This window comes from Phoxinus phoxinus (genome assembly GCF_949152265.1).
Source record: "Phoxinus phoxinus genome assembly, chromosome: 7".
Classification (NCBI taxonomy): Eukaryota; Metazoa; Chordata; class Actinopteri; order Cypriniformes; family Leuciscidae; genus Phoxinus; species Phoxinus phoxinus.
This window is the reverse complement of record NC_136882.1, coordinates 646,719-669,399: the sequence shown is the minus strand read 5'-3', so window position 1 is coordinate 669,399 and position 22,681 is coordinate 646,719. Positions and strand designations below refer to the sequence as shown.

The 22,681-nt window shown below is 47.4% G+C and overlaps 1 protein-coding gene across 1 annotated transcript; it reads left to right on the top strand.

Annotated features, from left to right (window-relative positions):
- Positions 1–1,704: 1,704 nt before the first annotated feature.
- LOC307001472 (LIM and senescent cell antigen-like-containing domain protein 1) lies at positions 1,705–22,561 on the top strand. The gene is made up of 11 exons (XM_079617985.1): positions 1,705–2,037; positions 10,524–10,683; positions 11,753–11,819; positions 11,915–12,035; positions 12,125–12,274; positions 14,696–14,846; positions 14,960–15,052; positions 15,409–15,457; positions 15,544–15,619; positions 20,053–20,214; positions 22,274–22,561. Exons 1-10 carry the CDS (start codon positions 1,907–1,909, stop codon positions 20,186–20,188), a joined length of 1,134 nt encoding a protein of 377 aa, XP_079474111.1. The 5' UTR covers positions 1,705–1,906; the 3' UTR covers positions 20,189–20,214; positions 22,274–22,561.
- The last annotated feature ends 120 nt before the right edge of the window (positions 22,562–22,681 follow it).

Sequence of the window (22,681 nt, the reverse complement as noted above, 5' to 3'; positions counted from 1 at the left end):
GTAGTTTGTACATTGTGTGAATTTGCACCTATTATTACATACAGTGTTTTATTAGAATATTTTCATTTTGAGAAATGTTTAGTTTTATTCCAAAACATTATAACAAAATAAAATCTTACGTTTCACCTTCCATTGAAACTGATCATCGACCATTACAGTGGATGGACAGAATGCGGGACACCAATGATAGAATTATCTGCTGGAACCTTTCTATGCAGCCTTATAAGTTTAACATCCAGCAAGTGGGAAAAGTAATACCACTGCTGACTCCTGACTGCTGACTGTCACTGTTGTGAGAAATAATACATAAATAAATAAATAAATTCAGTGTATGTCTTGTCCAGAGAGAGTTGTTACTTGTTGTCCCCAGGAAAGTGGTTCTGATGTTGGTCCTCTGTCAGTTTGAGAGCCTCAAGCACAATTATGTCCTTTCTGAATGCTGGCCATTTCCTCTGATGTAACCCAATGAAATATCATTTTTTTTATCTTTTTTAACTGTTACAAATTGTCCCTCCTTTTCCTCTCTCTCTTTTTTTGCGTAAGTAAGATTTAATAAAGACTTGAAGACCACTTTACTCCCTGTTTTGTGGCGATGGATTTCATTTTTTTGTTGTGATTTCCTAAGGCTCATGGCAGATCCAACACACACATTTTTATATATTTTTAGAAATATGAAAGCAATAGAGCTATAAATATAAATAAGATAAATATAAATCCAATAGAGAGATCACACTGTCAGACAGATTAGGAATATTCACGCACAATTTATACACATAAATACATGATCTCAGAGTTTTAAAATCAAACATTTTAATAGAGGACGATACATCACGGTTGTTTAAACCAATGAGCATTAAGCTGTCGTCAGCACTTTTATAAGTAACGTTTCCAACACTGCTGTCATTTACACGTCTACATGACTGATATAATAACAGTATTCCTGCCTACGTCACATTATGAGTTTATGCAAAAGATCTTTTCAAACATCCATCGGAAAGTGTGTATATATTTACATTTTAATGGTTATAAAGGAAAAAGAATGGCCTAAAAGCTGTTTTTGTTTAAATTATATAGTATCATTTAATTCCATCTTGAATTATTTTCAGGGTTTTTGTGTTCCCTAAAGCAAGGATTAGATTTGACGAGGAGCTGGATGAGCAGAACCGGCACAAGTGTCCAGTGTCCTGATCTCCAGTGTAGATGAGCTTCAGAAGCACACGGTCCAGTGTAGATGAGCTTCAGAAGCACACGGTCCAGTGTAGATGAGCTTCAGAAGCACACGGTCCAGTGTAGATGAGCTTCAGAAGCACACGGTCAGAGGCTCGACCGCTGCCATGCCCCACATTCCCAACTTAGCTCCGTGTTCTCCTCAGCTGCCGGGTTTGGGGACGAGCGGAGGCTATTTATAGAGCGGAGGAGGAATGTGTTGCTGCGAGCACTCGCTGTTAGCAGTAGAGTTTATTGTCCACTGTTGGGTCAAATCTGAATCAGAGCACAAAACATCTTTAAATGTGAATCTCTCTTTGTCTGACAGATACAGTGGAGGAAACAGCAACACATGTAAACTGAGAAACTAGATCTAAACAATAGATGAACATACATTATAGTTATTGTTCTTAATGTTATAGTCTGGGTGAAGTTTCCAACACAGGGTTATCTCAACCAAAATATCAAAGATCAAAATGCAAACAAACTGAGCACTTGTGGGCAGTTGAAGTGTGGTTTACTGAGAGCGTTCAGGCATGAGGTCAGCAGCAGCGGGACAGACTCTCTCAGTCTATTCTTGACTCCGTCTCTCACACGAGCTTCACCAGTCCTGTGGTGTCAGTGGTCTCTCTCTGGTCTCTCTGGTCTCTCTGGTCTCAGTGTTCTCTGGTCTCTCTCTGGTCTCTCTGTGTTCGCTGTGATGGAGGACGATAGTCCCGCGCCGAGCACCAACGGTCTCCAGCCGCACACCGAGATCTCGGCTGAATCTGAGCTTCCCCGCCGCAGCGATGTCAAAGTCTACAAGGAGTTCTGCGACTTCTACGTGCGATCGTGAGTCTGCCGCTTCTGCATATTCACAGAAGTATACTCATACTCAACTATATACTACTTAGTTGTGGTCGACTCTTGTATGATAAATTGATAAAGCGACTACTAAGTGTAAGTGTAAATACAGGCTCTAGAAAGCAGATTAGTAGAGCGGTGTGTTTCCATGTCTGATCACTGATCTACACGAGTCTTCAGCAGTGAACACCAGTACGTCTGTCAGTCCTGTGGTCGGATGTGTGCTTTAACTCTGAGCTGATGGTAGACGTGAACACCAGTACGTCTGTCAGTCCTGTGGTCTGATGTGTGCTTTAACTCTGAGCTGATGGTAGACGTGAACACCAGTACGTCTGTCAGTCCTGTGGTCGGATGTGTGCTTTAACTCTGAGCTGATGGTAGACGTGAACACCAGTACGTCTGTCAGTCCTGTGGTCGGATGTGTGCTTTAACTCTGAGCTGATGGTAGACGTGAACACCAGTACGTCTGTCAGTCCTGTGGTCTGATGTGTGCTTTAACTCTGAGCTGATGATAGACAGTTCTTGAGCGCAGGACACCAGTGACTGACTGATTCACTGCATCCCCTTTACTCGTTTCGTGAATTGTTTTATGTTTGAGTTGTTTTACAGTTTAATTAATGTTTGTTAAAAAGCTCATATGTTGACAGCATGTCCTGCTGTCCGTCAACATGTACACTTTCTCTGGGGAATAACATTGTAAAAGGCAGTTAGATCACAGATGAGATGTTTAACCTCATTTCTAAAATGTTTCCCTTGATTGTGTCGAGGCTTCTCATCCGCTTCCAGTTATCTTACCTGTACAAAACACCCTGTATGCTGCTTTATATTGCAAGCTGGTATTCGTTATATTATTACTTTATCACTATAATCATAAACAGTGCAAATATTATAGTTTACTGCACTTTTTTATTCTTCTGCTCATTTCCTATAGCGACTGCAGTCTCACACCTTCACAGAAAACAGCAACAGAAAAATTAATTAGGCTATGTACTCGCATTCTCAAGATCAAGTAAAACTGGACATCTAATCACTATAGTCTACAGGCTAAAAACCTTTTCAGAAATGAAGTGGTATCAATGAGTCTGAAGTTTGGAAATGTAAAGAGAAAGTGTGATCTGAACTGCTATATTTCTCTATGAAGCATGGACTTTATTCAGGCAACTTTAAGAAATGTTTTACTGAAAAAAGCACAATACGTAATGTTTCATCTGAGGACTCAACATCCTGACGGACTGAGAAACAACTGATCAGTTCAAGACAGTGTTCTGCCTTTCATGTGCAGTGTGTGTGAGATGCTGAGGCTAGTTAGCGCTTCACAGCCATATATGCAGATCCACATGCCATAGATGTTTCTCCAGTGCTGCATGCCTTCACAAAGAGCCACATATAGACACAGCTGTAATATTCTTCACACTCTCGGCCTAGTGCGAGTGCTTTATGCTTTCATCCAGTGACTCTTTACAGTGAGCACACAGTATTTGTGGCTTAATCTCACTCACCATAGAACACAATACCGGCTCTGATGATCTGACAGCGCAGGGTTGTGGGATATCAGCCCAGGAACCTTCAGAAATCATTGATCAGATGACGGTATGTCAGTAGACAGCATGAGACTCGATCACCGGCATAGGAAACAGGGCATAGGAAACGGACATAGGAAACGGACATAGGAAACGGGTATAGGAAACGGGCATAGGAAACGGACAGAGGAAAAAGGGCATAGGAAACGGACATAGGAAACGGACATAGGAAACGGGCATAGGAAACGGGCATAGGAAACGGACATAGGAAACGGGCATAGGAAACGGGCATAGGAAACGGACGTAAGAAACGGGCATAGGAAACGGACGTAGGAAACGGACGTAGGAAACGGACATAGGAAACGGACATAGGAAACGGACATAGGAAACGGACATAGGAAACGGGCATAGGAAACGGACATAGGAAACGGACATAGGAAACGGACATAGGAAACAGGACATAGGAAACAGGCATAGGAAACGGGTATAGGAAACGGGCATAGGAAACGGGTATAGGAAACGGGCATAGGAAACGGACATAGGAAACGGACATAAGAAAACGGGTATAGGAAACGGGTATAGGAAACGGGCATAAGAAACGGACATAGGAAACGGACATAGGAAACGGGCATAGGAAACGGGCATAGGAAACGGACATAGGAAACGGACATAGGAAACGGACATAGGAAACAGGACATAGGAAACAGGCATAGGAAACGGGTATAGGAAACAGGCATAGGAAACGGGTATAGGAAACGGGCATAGGAAACGGACATAGGAAACGGACATAAGAAAACGGGTATAGGAAACGGGTATAGGAAACGGGCATAGGAAACGGGCATAGGAAACGGACATAGGAAACGGACATAGGAAACGGACATAGGAAACAGGACATAGGAAACAGGCATAGGAAACGGGTATAGGAAACAGGCATAGGAAACGGGTATAGGAAACGGGCATAGGAAACGGACATAGGAAACGGACATAAGAAAACGGGTATAGGAAACGGGTATAGGAAACGGGCATAAGAAACGGACATAGGAAACGGACATAGGAAACGGGCATAGGAAACGGACATAGGAAACGGACATAGGTAACGGGTATAGGAAACAGGCATAGGAAACGTGTATAGGAAACAGGTATAGGACACAGGCATGGGAAACGGGTATAGGAAACGGGCATAAGAAACGGACATGGGAAACGGGTATAGGAAACGGGCATAAGAAACGGACATAGGAAACGGACATAGGAAACGGACATAGGAAACGAACATAGGAAACGTGTATAGGAAACGGGCATAGGAAACAGGCATGGGAAACGGGTATAGGAAACGGGCATAAGAAACGGACATAGGAAACGGACATAGGAAACAGGCATAGGAAACAGGCATAGGAAACGGGTATAGGAAACAGGCATAGGAAACAGGCATAGGAAACAGGCATAGGAAACGGGCATAGGAAACGGGCATAGGAAACGGACATAGGAAACGGGTATAGGAAACGGGTGTAGGAAACGGACATAAGAAACGGACATAGGAAACAGGCATAGGAAACGGGTATAGGAAACGGGTATAGGAAACAGGCATAGGAAACAGGCATAGGAAACAGGCATAGGAAACGGGCATAGGAAACGGGCATAGGAAACGGACATAGGAAACGGACATAGGAAACGGACATAGGAAACAGGCATAGGAAACGGACATAGGAAACGGACATAGGAAACGGACATAGGAAACAGGACATAGGAAACGGATATAGGAAACAGACATAGGAAACGGGTATAGGAAACGGGTATAGGAAACGGGTATAGGAAACGGGTATAGGAAACAGGCATAGGAAACAGGCATAGGAAACGGGCATAGGAAACGGACATAGGAAACGGACATAGGAAACGGACATAGGAAACAGGCATAGGAAACGGACATAGGAAACGGATATAGGAAACGGACATAGGAAACGAGTATAGGAAACGGGCATAGGAAACGGACATAGGAAACGGACATAGGAAACGGGCATAGGAAACGGACATAGGAAACAGGCATAGGAAACGGGCATAGGAAACGGACATAGGAAACGGACATAGGAAACGGGTATAGGAAACAGACATAGGAAACAGGTATAGGAAACAGGCATAGGAAACGGGTATAGGAAACGGACATAAGAAACAGACATAGGAAACGGGTATAGGAAACGGACATAAGAAACAGACATAGGAAACGGGCATAGGAAACGGGCATAGGAAACGGGTATAGGAAACGGACATAAGAAACAGACATAGGAAACGGGCATAGGAAACGGGTATAGGAAACGGGTATAGGAAACGGGCATAGGAAACGGACATAGGAAACAGGACATAGGAAACGGGCATAGGAAACGGACATAGGAAACGGGTATAGGAAACAGGCATAGGAAACGGGCATAGGAAACGGACATAGGAAACGGGTATAGGAAACAGACATAGGAAACAGGTATAGGAAACGGACATAGGAAACGGGTATAGGAAACAGACATAGGAAACGGACATAGGAAACGGACATAGGAAACGGACATAGGAAACGGGTGTAGGAAACAGGCATAGGAAACGGATATAGGAAACAGACATAGGAAACGGACATAGGAAACGGACATAGGAAATGGACATAGGAAACAGACATAGGAAACGGACATAGGAAACGGACATAGGAAACGGACATAGGAAACGGACATAGGAAACAGACATAGGAAACGGGTATAGGAAACGGACATAGGAAACGGACATAGGAAACGGACATAGGAAACAGACATAGGAAACGGGTATAGGAAACGGACATAGGAAACGGACATAGGAAACGGACATAGGAAACAGGACATAGGAAACGGGTATAGGAAACGGACATAGGAAACGAACATAGGAAACGGACATAAGAAAACGGGTATAGGAAACGGGTATAGGAAACGGGCATAGGAAACGGACATAGGAAACGGTATAGGAAACGGGCATAGGAAACGGACATAGGAAACGGGTATAGGAAACAGGCATAGGAAACGGGTATAGGAAACGGGCATAAGAAACGGACATAGGAAACGGACATAAGAAACGGACATAGGAAACAGGCATAGGAAACGGACATAGGAAACGGACATAGGAAACAGGCATAGGAAACGGGTGTAGGAAACGGACATAAGAAACGGACATAGGAAACAGGCATAGGAAACGGACATAGGAAACGGGCATAGGGAACAGACATAGGAAACAGACATAGGAAACGGACATAGGAAACAGACATAGGAAGCGGACATAGGAAACAGACATAGGAAACGGACATAGGAAACGGACATAGGAAACAGACATAGGAAACAGACATAGGAAACGAACATAGGAAACGGACATAAGAAAACGGGTATAGGAAACGGGTATAGGAAACGGGCATAGGAAACGGACATAGGAAACGGACATAGGAAACGGGTATAGGAAACAGGCATAGGAAACGGGTATAGGAAACAGGTATAGGAAACGGGTATAGGAAACGGGTATAGGAAACGGGCATAAGAAACGGACATAGGAAACGGACATAGGAAACAGGCATAGGAAACGGACATAGGAAACAGGCATAGGAAACGGACATAGGAAACGGACATAGGAAACAGGCATAGGAAACGGGTATAGGAAACGGACATAGGAAACGAACATAGGAAACGGGTATAGGAAACGGACATAGGAAACGAACATAGGAAACGGACATAAGAAAACGGGTATAGGAAACGGGTATAGGAAACGGGCATAGGAAACAGGCATAGGAAACGGGTATAGGAAACGGGTATAGGAAACAGGCATAGGAAACAGGAATAGGAAACGGGCATAGGAAACGGAATTAGGAAACGGAATTAGGAAACAGGCATAGGAAACAGGCATAGGAAACGGGCATAGGAAACGGAATTAGGAAACGGAATTAGGAAACAGGCATAGGAAACGGACATAGGAAACGGATATAGGAAACGGGCATAGGAAACGGGCATAGGAAACGGGCATAGGAAACGGACATAGGAAACGGACATAGGAAACTGGCATAGGAAACGGGTATAGGAAAAAGGCATAGGAAATGGGCATAGGAAACAGGCATAGGAAACAGGCATAGGAAACGGGCATAGGAAACGGGTATAGGAAACAGGCATAGGAAACGGGTATAGGAAACAGGCATAGGAAACGGGTATAGGAAAAGGGCATAGGAAACAGGCATAGGAAACGGGTATAGGAAACGGGCATAGGAAACGGGCATAGGAAACGGACATAGGAAACGGGCATAGGAAACTGGCATAGGAAACGGGTATAGGAAACGGGCATAGGAAACGGGCATAGGAAACGGGTATAGGAAACAGGCATAGGAAACGAACATAGGAAACGGGTATAGGAAACGGGCATAGGAAACGGGTATAGGAAACGGTTATAGGAAACAGGCATAGGAAACGGGCATAGGAAACGGACATAGGAAACGGGTATAGGAAACGGACATAGGAAACGGGTATAGGAAACGGGTATAGGAAACGGACATAGGAAACGGACATAGGAAACGGGCATAGGAAACGGGCATAGGAAACGGACATAGGAAACGGGCATAGGAAACGGGTATAGGAAACGGGTATAGGAAACGGACATAGGAAACGGGTATAGGAAACGGACATAGGAAACGGGTATAGGAAACGGACATAGGAAACGGGTATAGGAAACGGACATAGGAAACGGGTATAGGAAACGGGCATAGGAAACGGGTATAGGAAACGGGTATAGGAAACGGACATAGGAAACGGGTATAGGAAACGGACATAGGAAACGGGCATAGGAAACGGACATAGGAAACGGGCATAGGAAACTGGCATAGGAAACGGGTATAGGAAACGGGCATAGGAAACGGGCATAGGAAACGGGTATAGGAAACAGGCATAGGAAACGGACATAGGAAACGGGTATAGGAAACGGGCATAGGAAACGGGCATAGGAAACGGGTATAGGAAACAGGCATAGGAAACAGGCATAGGAAACGGTTATAGGAAACGGTTATAGGAAACAGGCATAGGAAACGGGCATAGGAAACGGACATAGGAAACGGGTATAGGAAACGGGCATAGGAAACGGTTATAGGAAACGGACATAGGAAACGGGTATAGGAAACGGTTATAGGAAACAGGCATAGGAAACGGGCATAGGAAACGGACATAGGAAACGGGTATAGGAAACGGGCATAGGAAACGGGTATAGGAAACGGGTATAGGAAACGGACATAGGAAACGGGTATAGGAAACGGACATAGGAAACGGGCATAGGAAACGGACATAGGAAACGGGCATAGGAAACGGGTATAGGAAACGGGTATAGGAAACGGACATAGGAAACGGGTATAGGAAACGGACATAGGAAACGGGTATAGGAAACGGACATAGGAAACGGGCATAGGAAACGGACATAGGAAACGGGTATAGGAAACTGGCATAGGAAACTGGTATAGGAAACGGGCATAGGAAACGGGCATAGGAAACGGGCATAGGAAACTGGCATAGGAAACGGGCATAGGAAACGGGCATAGGAAACGGACATAGGAAACGGGTATAGGAAACGGGCATAGGAAACGGGTATAGGAAGGAAACGGGCATAGGAAACGGGTATAGGAAACTGGCATAGGAAACGGGTATAGGAAACGGGTATAGGAAACAGGCATAGGAAACAGGCATAGGAAACGGACATAGGAAACGGGCATAGGAAATGGGCATAGGAAACAGGCATAGGAAACGGGGATAGGAAACGGGCATAGGAAACAGGCATAGGAAACGGGCATAGGAAACCGGCATAGGAAACAGGCATAGGAAACGGGCATAGGAAACCGGCATAGGAAACGGGCATAGGAAACGGGCGTAGGAAACTGGCATAGGAAACGGGTATAGGAAACGGGTATAGGAAACGGGTATAGGAAACAGGCATAGGAAACAGGCATAGGAAACGGGCATAGGAAACGGACATAGGAAACGGGTATAGGAAACGGGCATAGGAAACGGGTATAGGAAACTGGCATAGGAAACGGGTATAGGAAACGGGTATAGGAAACAGGCATAGGAAACAGGCATAGGAAACGGACATAGGAAACGGGCATAGGAAACAGGCATAGGAAACGGGCATAGGAAACGGGCATAGGAAACAGGCATAGGAAACGGGCATAGGAAACGGGCATAGGAAACAGGCATAGGAAACGGGCATAGGAAACCGGCATAGGAAACAGGCATAGAAAACGGGCATAGGAAACCGGCATAGGAAACGGGCATAGGAAACGGGCGTAGGAAACGGCAGCTAGCACTCTCAGGCCGCACCTAAAATACAAAAAGGTGATGAGCACAAATAAAAGTTCAGAAAATGTTCAGATTACAAAAACCCACCATAAATTTCTTACCTCTCAGATAAAATGTCTTACTCTAACTGTGCTCGCCACCGCTCACACACACGTCCCTAATAACAAATACATCATTAAACCATGAATCGCATTGTAAGAGAGCAATAAACCTGGCGACTCACCAGGAAAAAGCGTCAGGAAATAAAAGCTGATGTTTACGGGCCACAGAACATGAACACACATAGAGGGAGAATGACACGACCACACTTAGGCCCCGATCACACCTGACGTGTTTTGTGCAGTGAGAGGCGCCTTTTTACAATTGTTTTCCTACGGCAGTGAGCATTCTGTGCGCTGTTTATGGCCCCAGGCGCCTCGCGTTTTACCGCCTGCTGCTTTTACTACCTTAACAGGAAGTAAATAAAAAGCTGATTTGACGTTTACTTGAATGACAGGACAGCTTTTTCGGTGGTTGCCTAGCAACAACCATTAAGATGTAAAAAATAGTTCTGATGAACCAAAAGCCAGAGGCAATATTAAAAACACTCAACCTGTCACATAGACTAGTATGTTGTAATCAGAAGATGAACCTGTCTCCACAGCAACATGACGAATGCGCTGGCGCACGCGGTGTGTGAGCGCTGTAAGGCCGGCTTCACGGCGACGGAGAGGATGGTGAACAGTAACGGCGAGCTGTTCCACGAGCAGTGCTTCGTCTGCGCGCAGTGCTTCCAGCAGTTCCTGCACGGACTCTTCTACGAGGTCAGACATGTTTCTATGACTCTCTGTGTGAGGATATAATGCAATCTCCAGCCCTCATATGAGCTGATGGCAGCCAGAGATGCTACAGCACTGCTATATCGACTCGCACTGAGACAAACGTTATTTGTTCTAGATCTGAGATCATGTGCTTTACAGACATTTCATTTCAACCATATCCAGATTTTGCTTTGAGTCAAACCAGTCATTTGTCTGTGAAGTCTCTAAGACTCGCTTTAATGCGCTGAGGGCAGCAGAAACACAGATTGCTTTATAGTCCAGGTGATATAGATATAAACTATACTGCGCCACTCTGTATAGTATAGAGTGCTATATAAATAAATGTGACTTGACTTGATATGTGGAAATATGTTCAGTTTTTCATAAAAGCATGGAACTTGGTGCACTTTAATAGTTTGCGGCCCTGAACATTTTCAGAAATGGAGCCATCGCAAAAATACCTCGTGGCGGCCATTTTGCGATGGCTCCATTTCTGCAAATGTTCAGTGCCGCAAACTATTAAAGTGCACTAAGTTCCATGCTTTAATGAAAAAGTGAACATATCACCTCAAACTGTAGATTATGCCATTTTCCCTTGGGGAAATAAGATGGCCTATATTTAAATTTTGCTCATGAAATGAGTATAAAGGTATATTGAATAAGAGATTTCCTGTGAGAGAGCTGTAATATGCAGGTCGTTCTGCGTTCTCTAAGGCTGTTGATTTCAGGAGGTATTTCTGGAAAGGTTATATCATTCGTATGTTAATCATTTTAACTGAAAAGAGGGGGAATAATGAAGAAGCACCTGGAATACTCTTAATAAATGACTCTTAATAAAATGGTTTTTTTTTTATCATTGACGCACCCGGGAACATGGAAAAATGGCAACGTTCACTCAAACCCGAGCAGTAAAGTTGACTTTATTATGATATGTGCTACAGAACAATAGTCCATATAACTCCTATGTTTCCAAAAGTCGTGAGTTTTAAAATCTTGTCTAAGACATTTATGATGGAGTCTGTGACCGGGTGTTTTCTGTGACGAGTGACGGATCCTGCTCTTGCTTTCTCAGTTTGAAGGCAGAAAATACTGCGAGCACGACTTCCAGATGCTGTTCGCTCCCTGCTGTCACCAGTGTGGTGAGTAACACACAACTCCTAACTGACTGTCTGGCCCGACTCCCCCATCATGCCAGCATTGGTGTGTGACGCGTGCAGTGTGTTCGTGTTCGCAGGCGAGTTCGTCATCGGCCGTGTGATAAAGGCCATGAACCTCAGCTGGCACCCCGACTGCTTCTGCTGTGACCTCTGCCAGGCCGTTCTCGCAGACGTGGGCTTTGTGAAGAACGCAGGCAGGTGAGCGTCAGATGAGACAACAGGGCACTGAATGTAAACATGAATGTGATTTGAAATTCAAATTCAGCAAATGTAATTCTGCCCGCCAGACATTTGTGCCGTCCGTGTCATAACCGTGAGAAGGCTCATGGTCTGGGGAAGTACATCTGCCAGAAATGTCAAGCCATCGTTGAAGATGTGCCGCTGATTTTCAAGAACGATCCGTACCATCCTGACCACTTCAGCTGCAACAACTGCGGGTGAGGAGACGCACACACACACACCAGCGACGGGACAGGAGAGTTTCTCATTTTGCAGATAAACAGGAGTTCACTGGATAAACGTTTGTCGTAGGTTTAGGTACAGCGACCCCTTTAAAGAGGCCGTATAATGTCTTTCACAGTCTTGATGATGTTTTATACTCTACTAGAGCAAGCTTTCCTGCTTGAATGTTGATTATTTTCCTCATATTCTCAGTAACGCTCTGTTTACTTCCTGTCTCTATGAAGCCCCTCCTTCTGAAAAGCACACTGTGCTCTGATTGGTCGGGTGGAGCAGTGTGTTGTGATTGGTCGAGCGCATCGAGTGTGTTTGGGAAATGTCCCGCCCCCTACCATAACCGCCAGTTTAACACACTACTAACTAACTCAACCAGGCCCCGCCCCTTTATTCTGCGTATGAATTATTATAATGAGGAATATTGTGTAAGTTGTGTCAAAAGGTCAAGGTCATTAATGACATTACTGAGGCAATGGATTTCAAGAACACTTGTGTAGCCCTTTTCATAGATTTAGCAAAAGCATTTGATACAGTGGACCATTGCATTTTACTGGAAAAGCTACGAAATATTGTTTTTTCTGATTATACTGTTGATTGGTTTACTAATTATTTGGCAGATAGAACTCAGTGTGTTTATTTTGACAATTCCAAATCAGCAACTCTGAGTGTATCTTGTGGTGTACCGCAAGGATCAGTCTTGGGTCCAATTTTATTTACTATTTATATTAATAACTTGGGTGATGACATCTCTCAGGCTCATTTCCATTTTTATGCTGACGATACCGTTATTTATAGTAAGGCTGCGACTTTACACCAAGCTTTTTCTTATTTACAATCTGCTTTTAATCATGTTCAGATCCAACTTTATCAGCTTAAACTAGTTTTGAATGTTGAGAAAACTAAGATTATGATTTACTCAAAATCTAAGAAGTGCTTGGACAGTCTTCCAAGTATTTTTACTATACATGGTGAGCGGATCGAACAAGTCAAATTGTACAAATATTTGGGTTTATTAATCGACGATCAGCTTTCTTTTAAGTTGCACATTGATAAACTGGTACAAAAGCTCAAATTAAAAATAGGATTTTATTTTAGAAATAAAGCCTGTTTTTCTTGGAAAACCAAGAGGAGATTGGTTGCTACCACCTTTCTCACTGCACTTGATTATGGTGATTTGCTTTATAGAAATGCGCCTGATCGATGTTTGTCTTTGTTGGATACTGTCTACCATAATGCATTAAGATTTGTGACTGGATGTAGGGCATCAGTACATCATTGTACCTTGTACAAAATGACAAACTGGCCCTCATTGTCAGTAAGGAGACATATACATTGGCTTATTTTTATTTATAAGTCTATATTGGATATGCTTCCGTCTTATCTTTGCTCCTATATGTCACGTAATATCAGTTCTTATAATTTGCGCTCTGGTAATTGGTACTTGTTAACTGTACCTACGGTTCGTACAGAGCTTGGTAAGAAGGCTTTTAGTTATGCAGCCCCAGACACATTAAACATTACAGACTGATTTGCAATTGCGAACTCTGATTTCATTTGGTGAATTTAAACATCGAATGAAAGTGTTAGAAATAGATGCCATAAATTGTTGTCACTGTTTTTAAAATACCTAAATCACTTTATACCTATGGTAGGTATAAATTGTATTTTTAAGTAGTCTGATGTTGATGTGGTTTGTGTATGTATCTTGAGGATCTTGTTTAAATGTTTCTTGTTGTTGTATATGCTTGGTGATCATATTTATAACTATGCGTTGTTAGTATGCTGCCATTTTGGCCAGGTCTCTCTTGCAAAAGAGGTTTTAAATCTCAATGAGATCATCTGGTTAAATAAGGGTAAAAAATAAAATAAAATAAAAAGGGAGGCCCACTGTTTTGGGGAATAGAATATACAGTTTGGACATTATAAAAACCATTACGTCTAGGAATGTCTTCACATGTATAGCAAAACAAACCTGTGTGTGTGTGTGTGTGTGTGTGTGCAGTAAGGAGCTGACGGCGGACGCCCGCGAGCTGAAAGGCGAGCTGTACTGTCTGCCGTGTCATGATAAGCTGGGTGTGTGTGTGTGAGTGTGTGTGTGTGTGTGTGTGTGTGCAGTAAGGAGCTGACGGCGGACGCCCGCGAGCTGAAAGGCGAGCTGTACTGTCTGCCGTGTCATGATAAGCTGTGTGTGTGTGTGTACAGTAAGGAGCTGACGGCGGACGCCCGCGAGCTGAAAGGCGAGCTGTACTGTCTGCCGTGTCATGATAAGCTGGGTGTGTGTGTGTGAGTGTGTGTGTGTGTGTGTGTGTGTGCAGTAAGGAGCTGACGGCGGACGCCCGCGAGCTGAAAGGCGAGCTGTACTGTCTGCCGTGTCATGATAAGCTGTGTGTGTGTGTGTACAGTAAGGAGCTGACGGCGGACGCCCGCGAGCTGAAAGGCGAGCTGTACTGTCTGCCGTGTCATGATAAGCTGGGTGTGCCGATCTGCGGCGCCTGCAGGAGACCCATCGAGGGCCGCGTGGTCAATGCCATGGGCAAACAGTGGCACGTGGAGGTATTCCCAGAATATATCCTGATCTTTAAACGATTCATCACCATTGATGCTTTACACTCTAAAGTGGAATCATTACCTATTACCCGCTTTCTTTCCTGTGTGTGTGTTTGCAGCATTTTGTGTGTGCTAAATGTGAGAAAGCGTTTCTGGGTCACCGGCACTATGAGCGCAAGGGCTTGGCGTACTGTGAGACTCACTACAACCAGGTACAGTCTGGAAACTAGCTCAGTTTTATTCTTCTTCATTACACTTTTGCTAAATAAATACTAAACTTGACTGTAGTGAAATATTCAATATAGCAAGATCAGGACATGAAGATATCAATATCAGCATTAGTGAAACAGAAGCTTGCTGTCTGTTCAGTTGTTGGAGAACTGTAGTAACTTACAAGGATGTTCAGATGAAGCAGTTCAAATGTGAAAGGAGTGATCAGGCCCTGTTAGAGATGATAGGTGCGGGACAGTCGGTGTACCAGAGACGACTGAGACCCAACGGTGTCTACGACAGCTGGACACAGGCCCAGATGTTCTGCTCATGATCTGAGTGTGTGTCTGTCTTCCAGCTCTTCGGAGACGTCTGTAACCACTGCAACCGCGTCATTGAGGGAGACGGTGAGCTATAAACACTTGAACACATGTTTAATGATCTCAGGATGTGTAACTCACGTGTATGGTTGATTCTCTCTTTGGTCCTCTAGTTGTGTCTGCACTGAACAAGGCCTGGTGTGTCAAATGCTTCAGCTGCTCCACATGCAACTCCAAGCTGACACTCAAGTGCGTACCGTTACTAACATGCTTGCGGAGAAGTAACAGATCAAAAAACATTCATTCGAATCATACAAACCATGTTAAATTAATCAGGGACATCGGGGCAAGTTGTCACTTAGTAGTGGTGACAGTTTCAAATCCATTTCTGAACAGACACAATCCTTATAGTTGGCATGAAATCATAATTGACCTTTTGTGTGTTTCTTAATGTGTTTCTGGTTTAATTGTGAATAATTCCTCCATGCATATATTCATTTTGAACTCTTAAACATTAATGATAGTGTCATAGTTTCTCTGTGTGCAATCAAGCCAATCTTCTTCTTTGATAAGCCGTCTCACTAGTAAATACATCACACTATTGTAGTTGCAAAAGGTGAGGAAACTGATCTAATGGCACCCATTTAATTTTTTACAAACAAAAACTCAGAACTAGAAACAGAACAACCGATAAAATCGCAACGTGAACAGACAAAAACCTGAAAGTTTAAAATAACCAGACAAACTGATCAATGAAATGAATGACAGGTGTAACTGATAATCAAATAGACAAGAAACCATAGAAATGAACTGAAAACTGGGACACTGAACTAAAACCCACTCAAAACAGACATGAACACAGATCCCCCGTTACATCGGCGCAGGAGGACTGAGGGCGCAGGGGGACTGAGGGCGCGGGAGGACTGAGGGCGCAGGGGGACTGAGGGCGCGGGAGGACTGAGGGCGCAGGAGGACTGAGGGCGCAGGGGGACTGAGGGTGCAGGAGGACTGAGGGCGCAGGGGGACTGAGGGTGCAGGGGGACTGAGGGTGCAGGGGGACTGAGGGCGCAGGAGGACTGAGGGTGCAGGGGGACTGAGGGTGCAGGAGGACTGAGGGCGCAGGGGGACTGAGGGTGCAGGATGACTGAGGGCGCAGGGGGACTGAGAGTGCAGGGGGACTGAGGGCGCAGGGGGACTGAGGGCGCGGGGGGACTGAGGGCGCGGGGGACTGAGGGCGCGGGGGGACTGAGGGCGCGGGGGGACTGAGGGCGCGGGGGGACTGAGGGCGCGGGAGGACTGAGGGCGCGGGAGGACTGAGGGCGCAGGGGGACTGAGGGCGCAGGGGGACTGAGGGCGCAGGGGGACTGAGGGCGCAGGATGACTGAGGGCGCAGGGGGACTGAGGGCGCAGGGGGACTGAGGGCGCAGGAGGACTGAGGGCGCAGGAGGACTGAGGGCGCGGGAGGACTGAGGGCGCGGGAGGACTGAGGGCGCGGGAGGACTGAGGGCGCAGGGGGACTGAGGGTGCAGGGTGACTGAGGGCGCAGGATGACTGAGGGCGCAGGGGGACTGAGGGCGCAGGATGACTGAGGGCGCAGGGGGACTGAGGGCGCAGGATGACTGAGGGCGCAGGGGGACTGAGGGCGCAGGATGACTGAGGGCGCAGGGGGACTGAGGGCGCAGGGGGACTGAGGGCGCAGGATGACTGAGGGCGCAGGATGACTGAGGGCGCAGGGGGACTGAGGGCGCAGGGGGACTGAGGGCGCAGGGGGACTGAGGGCGCAGGGGGACTGAGGGCGCAGGGGGACTGAGGGCGCGGGAGGACTGAGGGCGCGGGAGGACTGAGGGCGCGGGAGGACTGAGGGCGCGGGAGGACTGAGGGTGCGGGGGGACTGAGGGTGCAGGGGGACTGAGGGCGCAGGGGGACTGAGGGCGCAGGGGGACTGAGGGCGCAGGGGGACTGAGGGCGCGGGAGGACTGAGGGTGCGGGAGGACTGAGGGCGCGGGAGGACTGAGGGCGCAGGGGGACTGAGGGCGCGGGAGGACTGAGGGCGCGGGAGGACTGAGGGCGCAGGAGGACTGAGGGCGCGGGAGGACTGAGGGTGCAGGGGGACTGAGGGTGCGGGGGGACTGAGGGTCCAGGGGGACTGAGGGCGCAGGGGGACTGAGGGCGCGGGAGGACTGAGGGCGCGGGAGGACTGAGGGTGCAGGGGGACTGAGGGTGCAGGGGGACTGAGGGTGCAGGGGGACTGAGGGCGCAGGGGGACTGAGGGCGCAGGGGGCGCAGGGGGACTGAGGGCGCAGGGGGCGCAGGGGGACTGAGGGCGCAGGGGGACTGAGGGCGCAGGGGGACTGAGGGCGCAGGGGGACTGAGGGCGCGGGAGGACTGAGGGCGCAGGGGGACTGAGGGCGCGGGAGGACTGAGGGCGCAGGAGGACTGAGGGCGCAGGGGGACTGAGGGTGCAGGAGGACTGAGGGCGCAGGGGGACTGAGGGTGCAGGGGGACTGAGGGTGCAGGGGGACTGAGGGCGCAGGAGGACTGAGGGTGCAGGGGGACTGAGGGTGCAGGAGGACTGAGGGCGCAGGGGGACTGAGGGTGCAGGATGACTGAGGGCGCAGGGGGACTGAGAGTGCAGGGGGACTGAGAGTGCAGGGGGACTGAGGGCGCGGGGGGACTGAGGGCGCGGGGGGACTGAGGGCGCGGGGGACTGAGGGCGCAGGGGGACTGAGGGCGCGGGGGGACTGAGGGCGCGGGGGGACTGAGGGCGCGGGAGGACTGAGGGCGCGGGAGGACTGAGGGCGCGGGAGGACTGAGGGCGCAGGGGGACTGAGGGCGCAGGGGGACTGAGGGCGCAGGATGACTGAGGGCGCAGGGGGACTGAGGGCGCAGGGGGACTGAGGGCGCAGGAGGACTGAGGGCGCAGGAGGACTGAGGGCGCGGGAGGACTGAGGGCGCGGGAGGACTGAGGGCGCGGGAGGACTGAGGGCGCGGGAGGACTGAGGGCGCAGGGGGACTGAGGGCGCAGGGGGACTGAGGGCGCAGGAGGACTGAGGGCGCAGGAGGACTGAGGGCGCGGGAGGACTGAGGGCGCGGGAGGACTGAGGGCGCGGGAGGACTGAGGGCGCGGGAGGACTGAGGGCGCAGGGGGACTGAGGGCGCAGGATGACTGAGGGCGCAGGGGGACTGAGGGCGCAGGGGGACTGAGGGCGCAGGAGGACTGAGGGCGCAGGAGGACTGAGGGCGCGGGAGGACTGAGGGCGCGGGAGGACTGAGGGCGCGGGAGGACTGAGGGCGCGGGAGGACTGAGGGCGCAGGGGGACTGAGGGCGCAGGGGGACTGAGGGCGCAGGAGGACTGAGGGCGCAGGAGGACTGAGGGCGCGGGAGGACTGAGGGCGCGGGAGGACTGAGGGCGCGGGAGGACTGAGGGCGCAGGAGGACTGAGGGCGCAGGGGGACTGAGGGCGCAGGAGGACTGAGGGCGCAGGAGGACTGAGGGCGCAGGGGGACTGAGGGCGCAGGGGGACTGAGGGCGCAGGAGGACTGAGGGCGCAGGAGGACTGAGGGCGCGGGAGGACTGAGGGCGCGGGAGGACTGAGGGCGCGGGAGGACTGAGGGCGCGGGAGGACTGAGGGCGCAGGGGGACTGAGGGCGCAGGGGGACTGAGGGCGCAGGGGGACTGAGGGCGCAGGGGGACTGAGGGCGCAGGGGGACTGAGGGCGCAGGGGGACTGAGGGCGCAGGGGGACTGAGGGCGCAGGATGACTGAGGGTGCAGGAGGACTTAGGGTGCAGGGGGACTGAGGGCGCGGGAGGACTGAGGGGGAGCCGGAGCCTCCCGAGGCAGATTCACAAGCACCGAACTGACATAGCAGCCGGAGCCGAAGGGATGATGAGCGGCAGTGCAGACAGGGCTGAAGGACTGGGCATGCAGGGCTTTAAAACACACACTCCTCAGGAACGCCATCCTTGGCCACCATGGAACTGGGAGAATCTTCAGATACGGCTCTCTTGGCTGAGCTGGGGGGAGTGGGAGGCAGAGCGGGAACATCACAGAAACAGGGGAAAGTTGAACAGCATGTGACACAGTGCCCTCCGCTAATACTGGAAATGTGAGAAAAACCAGCTGTGGAAAAATGCTGATCCTTTTGGTCATTTAAAATATTTACAAATGTATTTACCTTAAAATTAATGTCAAATAACTGAAAGTAAAAATGTTTTTATCATAACACTTCTGAAACGTGTTTTCCACAATTAAAGGCCCTTCATTTAATACTTTGCAGACACAGCTGTGTAAAAGGTAGATCTGAGATCTCTCCTCATCCTTCAGCTCATCCCTCAGGTTTCCAGTGAGGTTTAGCCCAGGCCACTGGGACATCCTTCCCTGGAAAAACCGTCATGGCCAGTGACGCACTTTTGTATTGCTTCTGCTGTCCTGCTGGAAGGTCCAACAATGGGCCAGTTAACCGTCCTGGCAGGTTCAGTCAGCGGTACTGGATGATACTTGCTTCAGTAATGATTCAGTGATACTTGGCTAATTGTAAACTTAGTTTAACAGTAACAGTTTCCAAATAATGAGCGACAGGTGCACTAACACCTCATAACATCAGTAGCTCCACAGCCCTGCCTAGAATGCTTTTACTCATCATGTGTAATGCTCGTTTCTTTCCTGATCTGTGCTGTTCAGGGATAAGTTTGTGGAGATGGATCTGAAGCCCGTGTGTAAGCGCTGCTACGAGCGAGTGCCAGACGAGCTGAAGAGACGCTTGTCCAGGCGGGAACAAGACAAGGACAAGAAGAAGAAGATGCCCATTTGTCTGTGAGGATGGCTGACCCCAACACCTCAGCGGTCAGTGCCGTAAACCTTCCTGACGGGATAAAAATGAAGCTTCTCTCACACCGCGTAATGGGCCTCATTAATAAACGTGTGTACACATAGATCTGATCTTAGAGTGTGCGTACGCTAAAATCCATACCAACGTTCATATTTATAAAGAGTCTGATGTGGAAAAGTGCTTTACGCCACATCAGTGTCTGAGCAGACGTACACACTTCTCCTTGTGGCAGAGTCGGAGAACTGCTGGTAAATCTTGCCGCTCGCCGTTTTTAAGTAAAGGATTCGGACGTTGATTGGTGCTCGGTTATATGCTCATGACAAATTAGGGTGAGGAGATCTGAAACCAACACACTAGTCCATATAATGCAAGAATACGGGATCGTATCAAAAACCACACAAAATGTGGCGGGAATCATTACAAGCCCAGAGGATGAATCTACGTCTTCTGAAGCGAAATGAGTGTGTTCTCATGTGTTCTCTCGCGTGAGTGAGGTTCAGAACACGTCTACGTCATCAAACACATGCATAACAGCGGGCCGGAAGCTATGGTTCATAGTTTAAAACGTTTACAATATTAGTATTTTTCTCTATCACACACACACACACACACCCCTATCGTTACAAAAAAACTAAGAGTAAAGTTGGGTTTCTATTATAGAAACAAAGGCTGTTTCTCTTTTAGTACGAGAAAAACACTTATACAAACAACATTTATGTCAATGCTGGATTATGGAGATATTTTATACATGCATGCATGCAAATAAATCTTCTTTGAAAATGCTGGATTCAGTATATCATGCAGCACTAAGATTTGTAACTAATTCCAGTTTCCGTACTCATCATTGTAGCTTGTATGAGAGTGTGTCACATGCCTTTGGTGTGAGAGACCCGGGTTCGAATCCACTGTGAGACACCAATGTGTCCCTGAGCAAGACACTTAACCCCTAGTTGCTCCAGAGGCGTGCGACCTCTGACATATATATAGCAATTGTAAGTCGCTTTGGATAAAAGCGTCAGCTAAATGAATAAATGTAAATCTCTGCACAATCGCATGCTGGAGCACTGGTATATTTTTCTTTTTAAGGCCATACTTTGTAAACTGCCTCCTTACTTATGCTCTCTTTTGACTCTTACTACCAGGAAATGTAATCTTAGATCACAAATCATGTACGAAATCCCACGAACGCGAACTGTCTTCGGTGAAAGTGCCTTTAATGTTTTTGCACCTTTTTCCTGGTATAAATTGCAAAATCAGCTCAAATTTGACTGTTTACCGACAATGACACAATTTAAAATGAGGATAAAGGACTATTTGAGGACTGAATGCACATGTGCTGTTACTGAGCGCTGCTGGTGATTATGTTGAGATTATGTGAAATTGCCAAAATGTATTTTTTTGTTAAATGTTTATATATATATGTACTTTTAATATGGAACTATTATTCTGCTGTCTTGGCCAGGACTCCCTTGAAAAAGAGATTCTGAATCTCAATGGGATTATTTCCCGGTAAAATAAAGGTAAATAAAAATAAAAATAAATAAATTGGCTTCAGAAGTCATTGATTCATCCACTGCGCTCTTATGGATTACTGGCATGTTTACTTTTTTGAAGCACAAACTGGAGGTCCCGTTTCCATTGACTCAGAGTCACTGTTTTTGTCCAAAATAAAGTCGTGTGCTCCTGGCACGCCATGAGGGTGAGTAAATCTTGAGAAGAAAAGCTTCATTTTAGGGTGAAGGATCCCTTTAAGTGCCACACTAAAGAATCATACTCACTTTGCTGAAGCTTTACGGAGTGCTGATGAAGACGGTATTTACTCTCAAGTCAAACCTTTGGTCCTTTAAGAGCATTTCTAAACAGTTTTATACATGCGTTATTCTCTTTCATGAACAAAACAAGAAAAAATAGGACTTTTGTTTGATTTCATTCATTTTAACCATCCAAAAGCCAAGGGTCTTTTAGCTTCTTCTATAAATTCAGTGTTGGAGATATTATCTGTCCTGTAGTCCTGTCTTCCTCGTGGTAATGTTGGACTGAATGACTGATTGAGTTGTAAAACTGTGTTTGCAGGAGAGTTTATCATGGCTTGATGAAGATGAAGGCCTGAACCGACTCAAGCACACGTGTCTGAACACATCCACGGTCTACAAGTTCATGTGCGCTGGATTTCATCTCGACTGCACAGAATCCGTTTAAGCTGAGATTGAGATTTCTTATGGTAGTTCAGTCACTCCAGTGGTGTGTTCTGTTGTGCCATTTAACTCCTCACTCGAGGTCTATAGAATTGTATTTTATGTGTGGATGTTTATATTGTTCAGCAGCAAAAACACAATAAAAAGATTTACTGTAAGAACTTCATTTTGTCTGCTATCGCACTGATAACAAGCACTGCATGTACAGTCCTGGCCAAGAGAAGACCAATCTGCAGTTTATCCTGTTGATCATTCATTCCAAAAAGTGCCAAAGATCTATCTTTTC

What these genes read in the sequence shown, in the direction of transcription:
- LOC307001472 (XM_079617985.1), top strand. Translation starts at nt 1,907, where the DNA reads ATGGAGGACGATAGTCCCGCGCCGAGCACCAACGGTCTCCAGCCGCAC. An exon ending in GCAAACAGTGGCACGTGGAG is followed by an intron (nt 14,847 to 14,959) that starts GTATTCCCAGAA and finishes GTGTGTTTGCAG; the next exon opens with CATTTTGTGTGTGCTAAATG. An exon ending in CCGCGTCATTGAGGGAGACG is followed by an intron (nt 15,458 to 15,543) that starts GTGAGCTATAAA and finishes TTGGTCCTCTAG; the next exon opens with TTGTGTCTGCACTGAACAAG.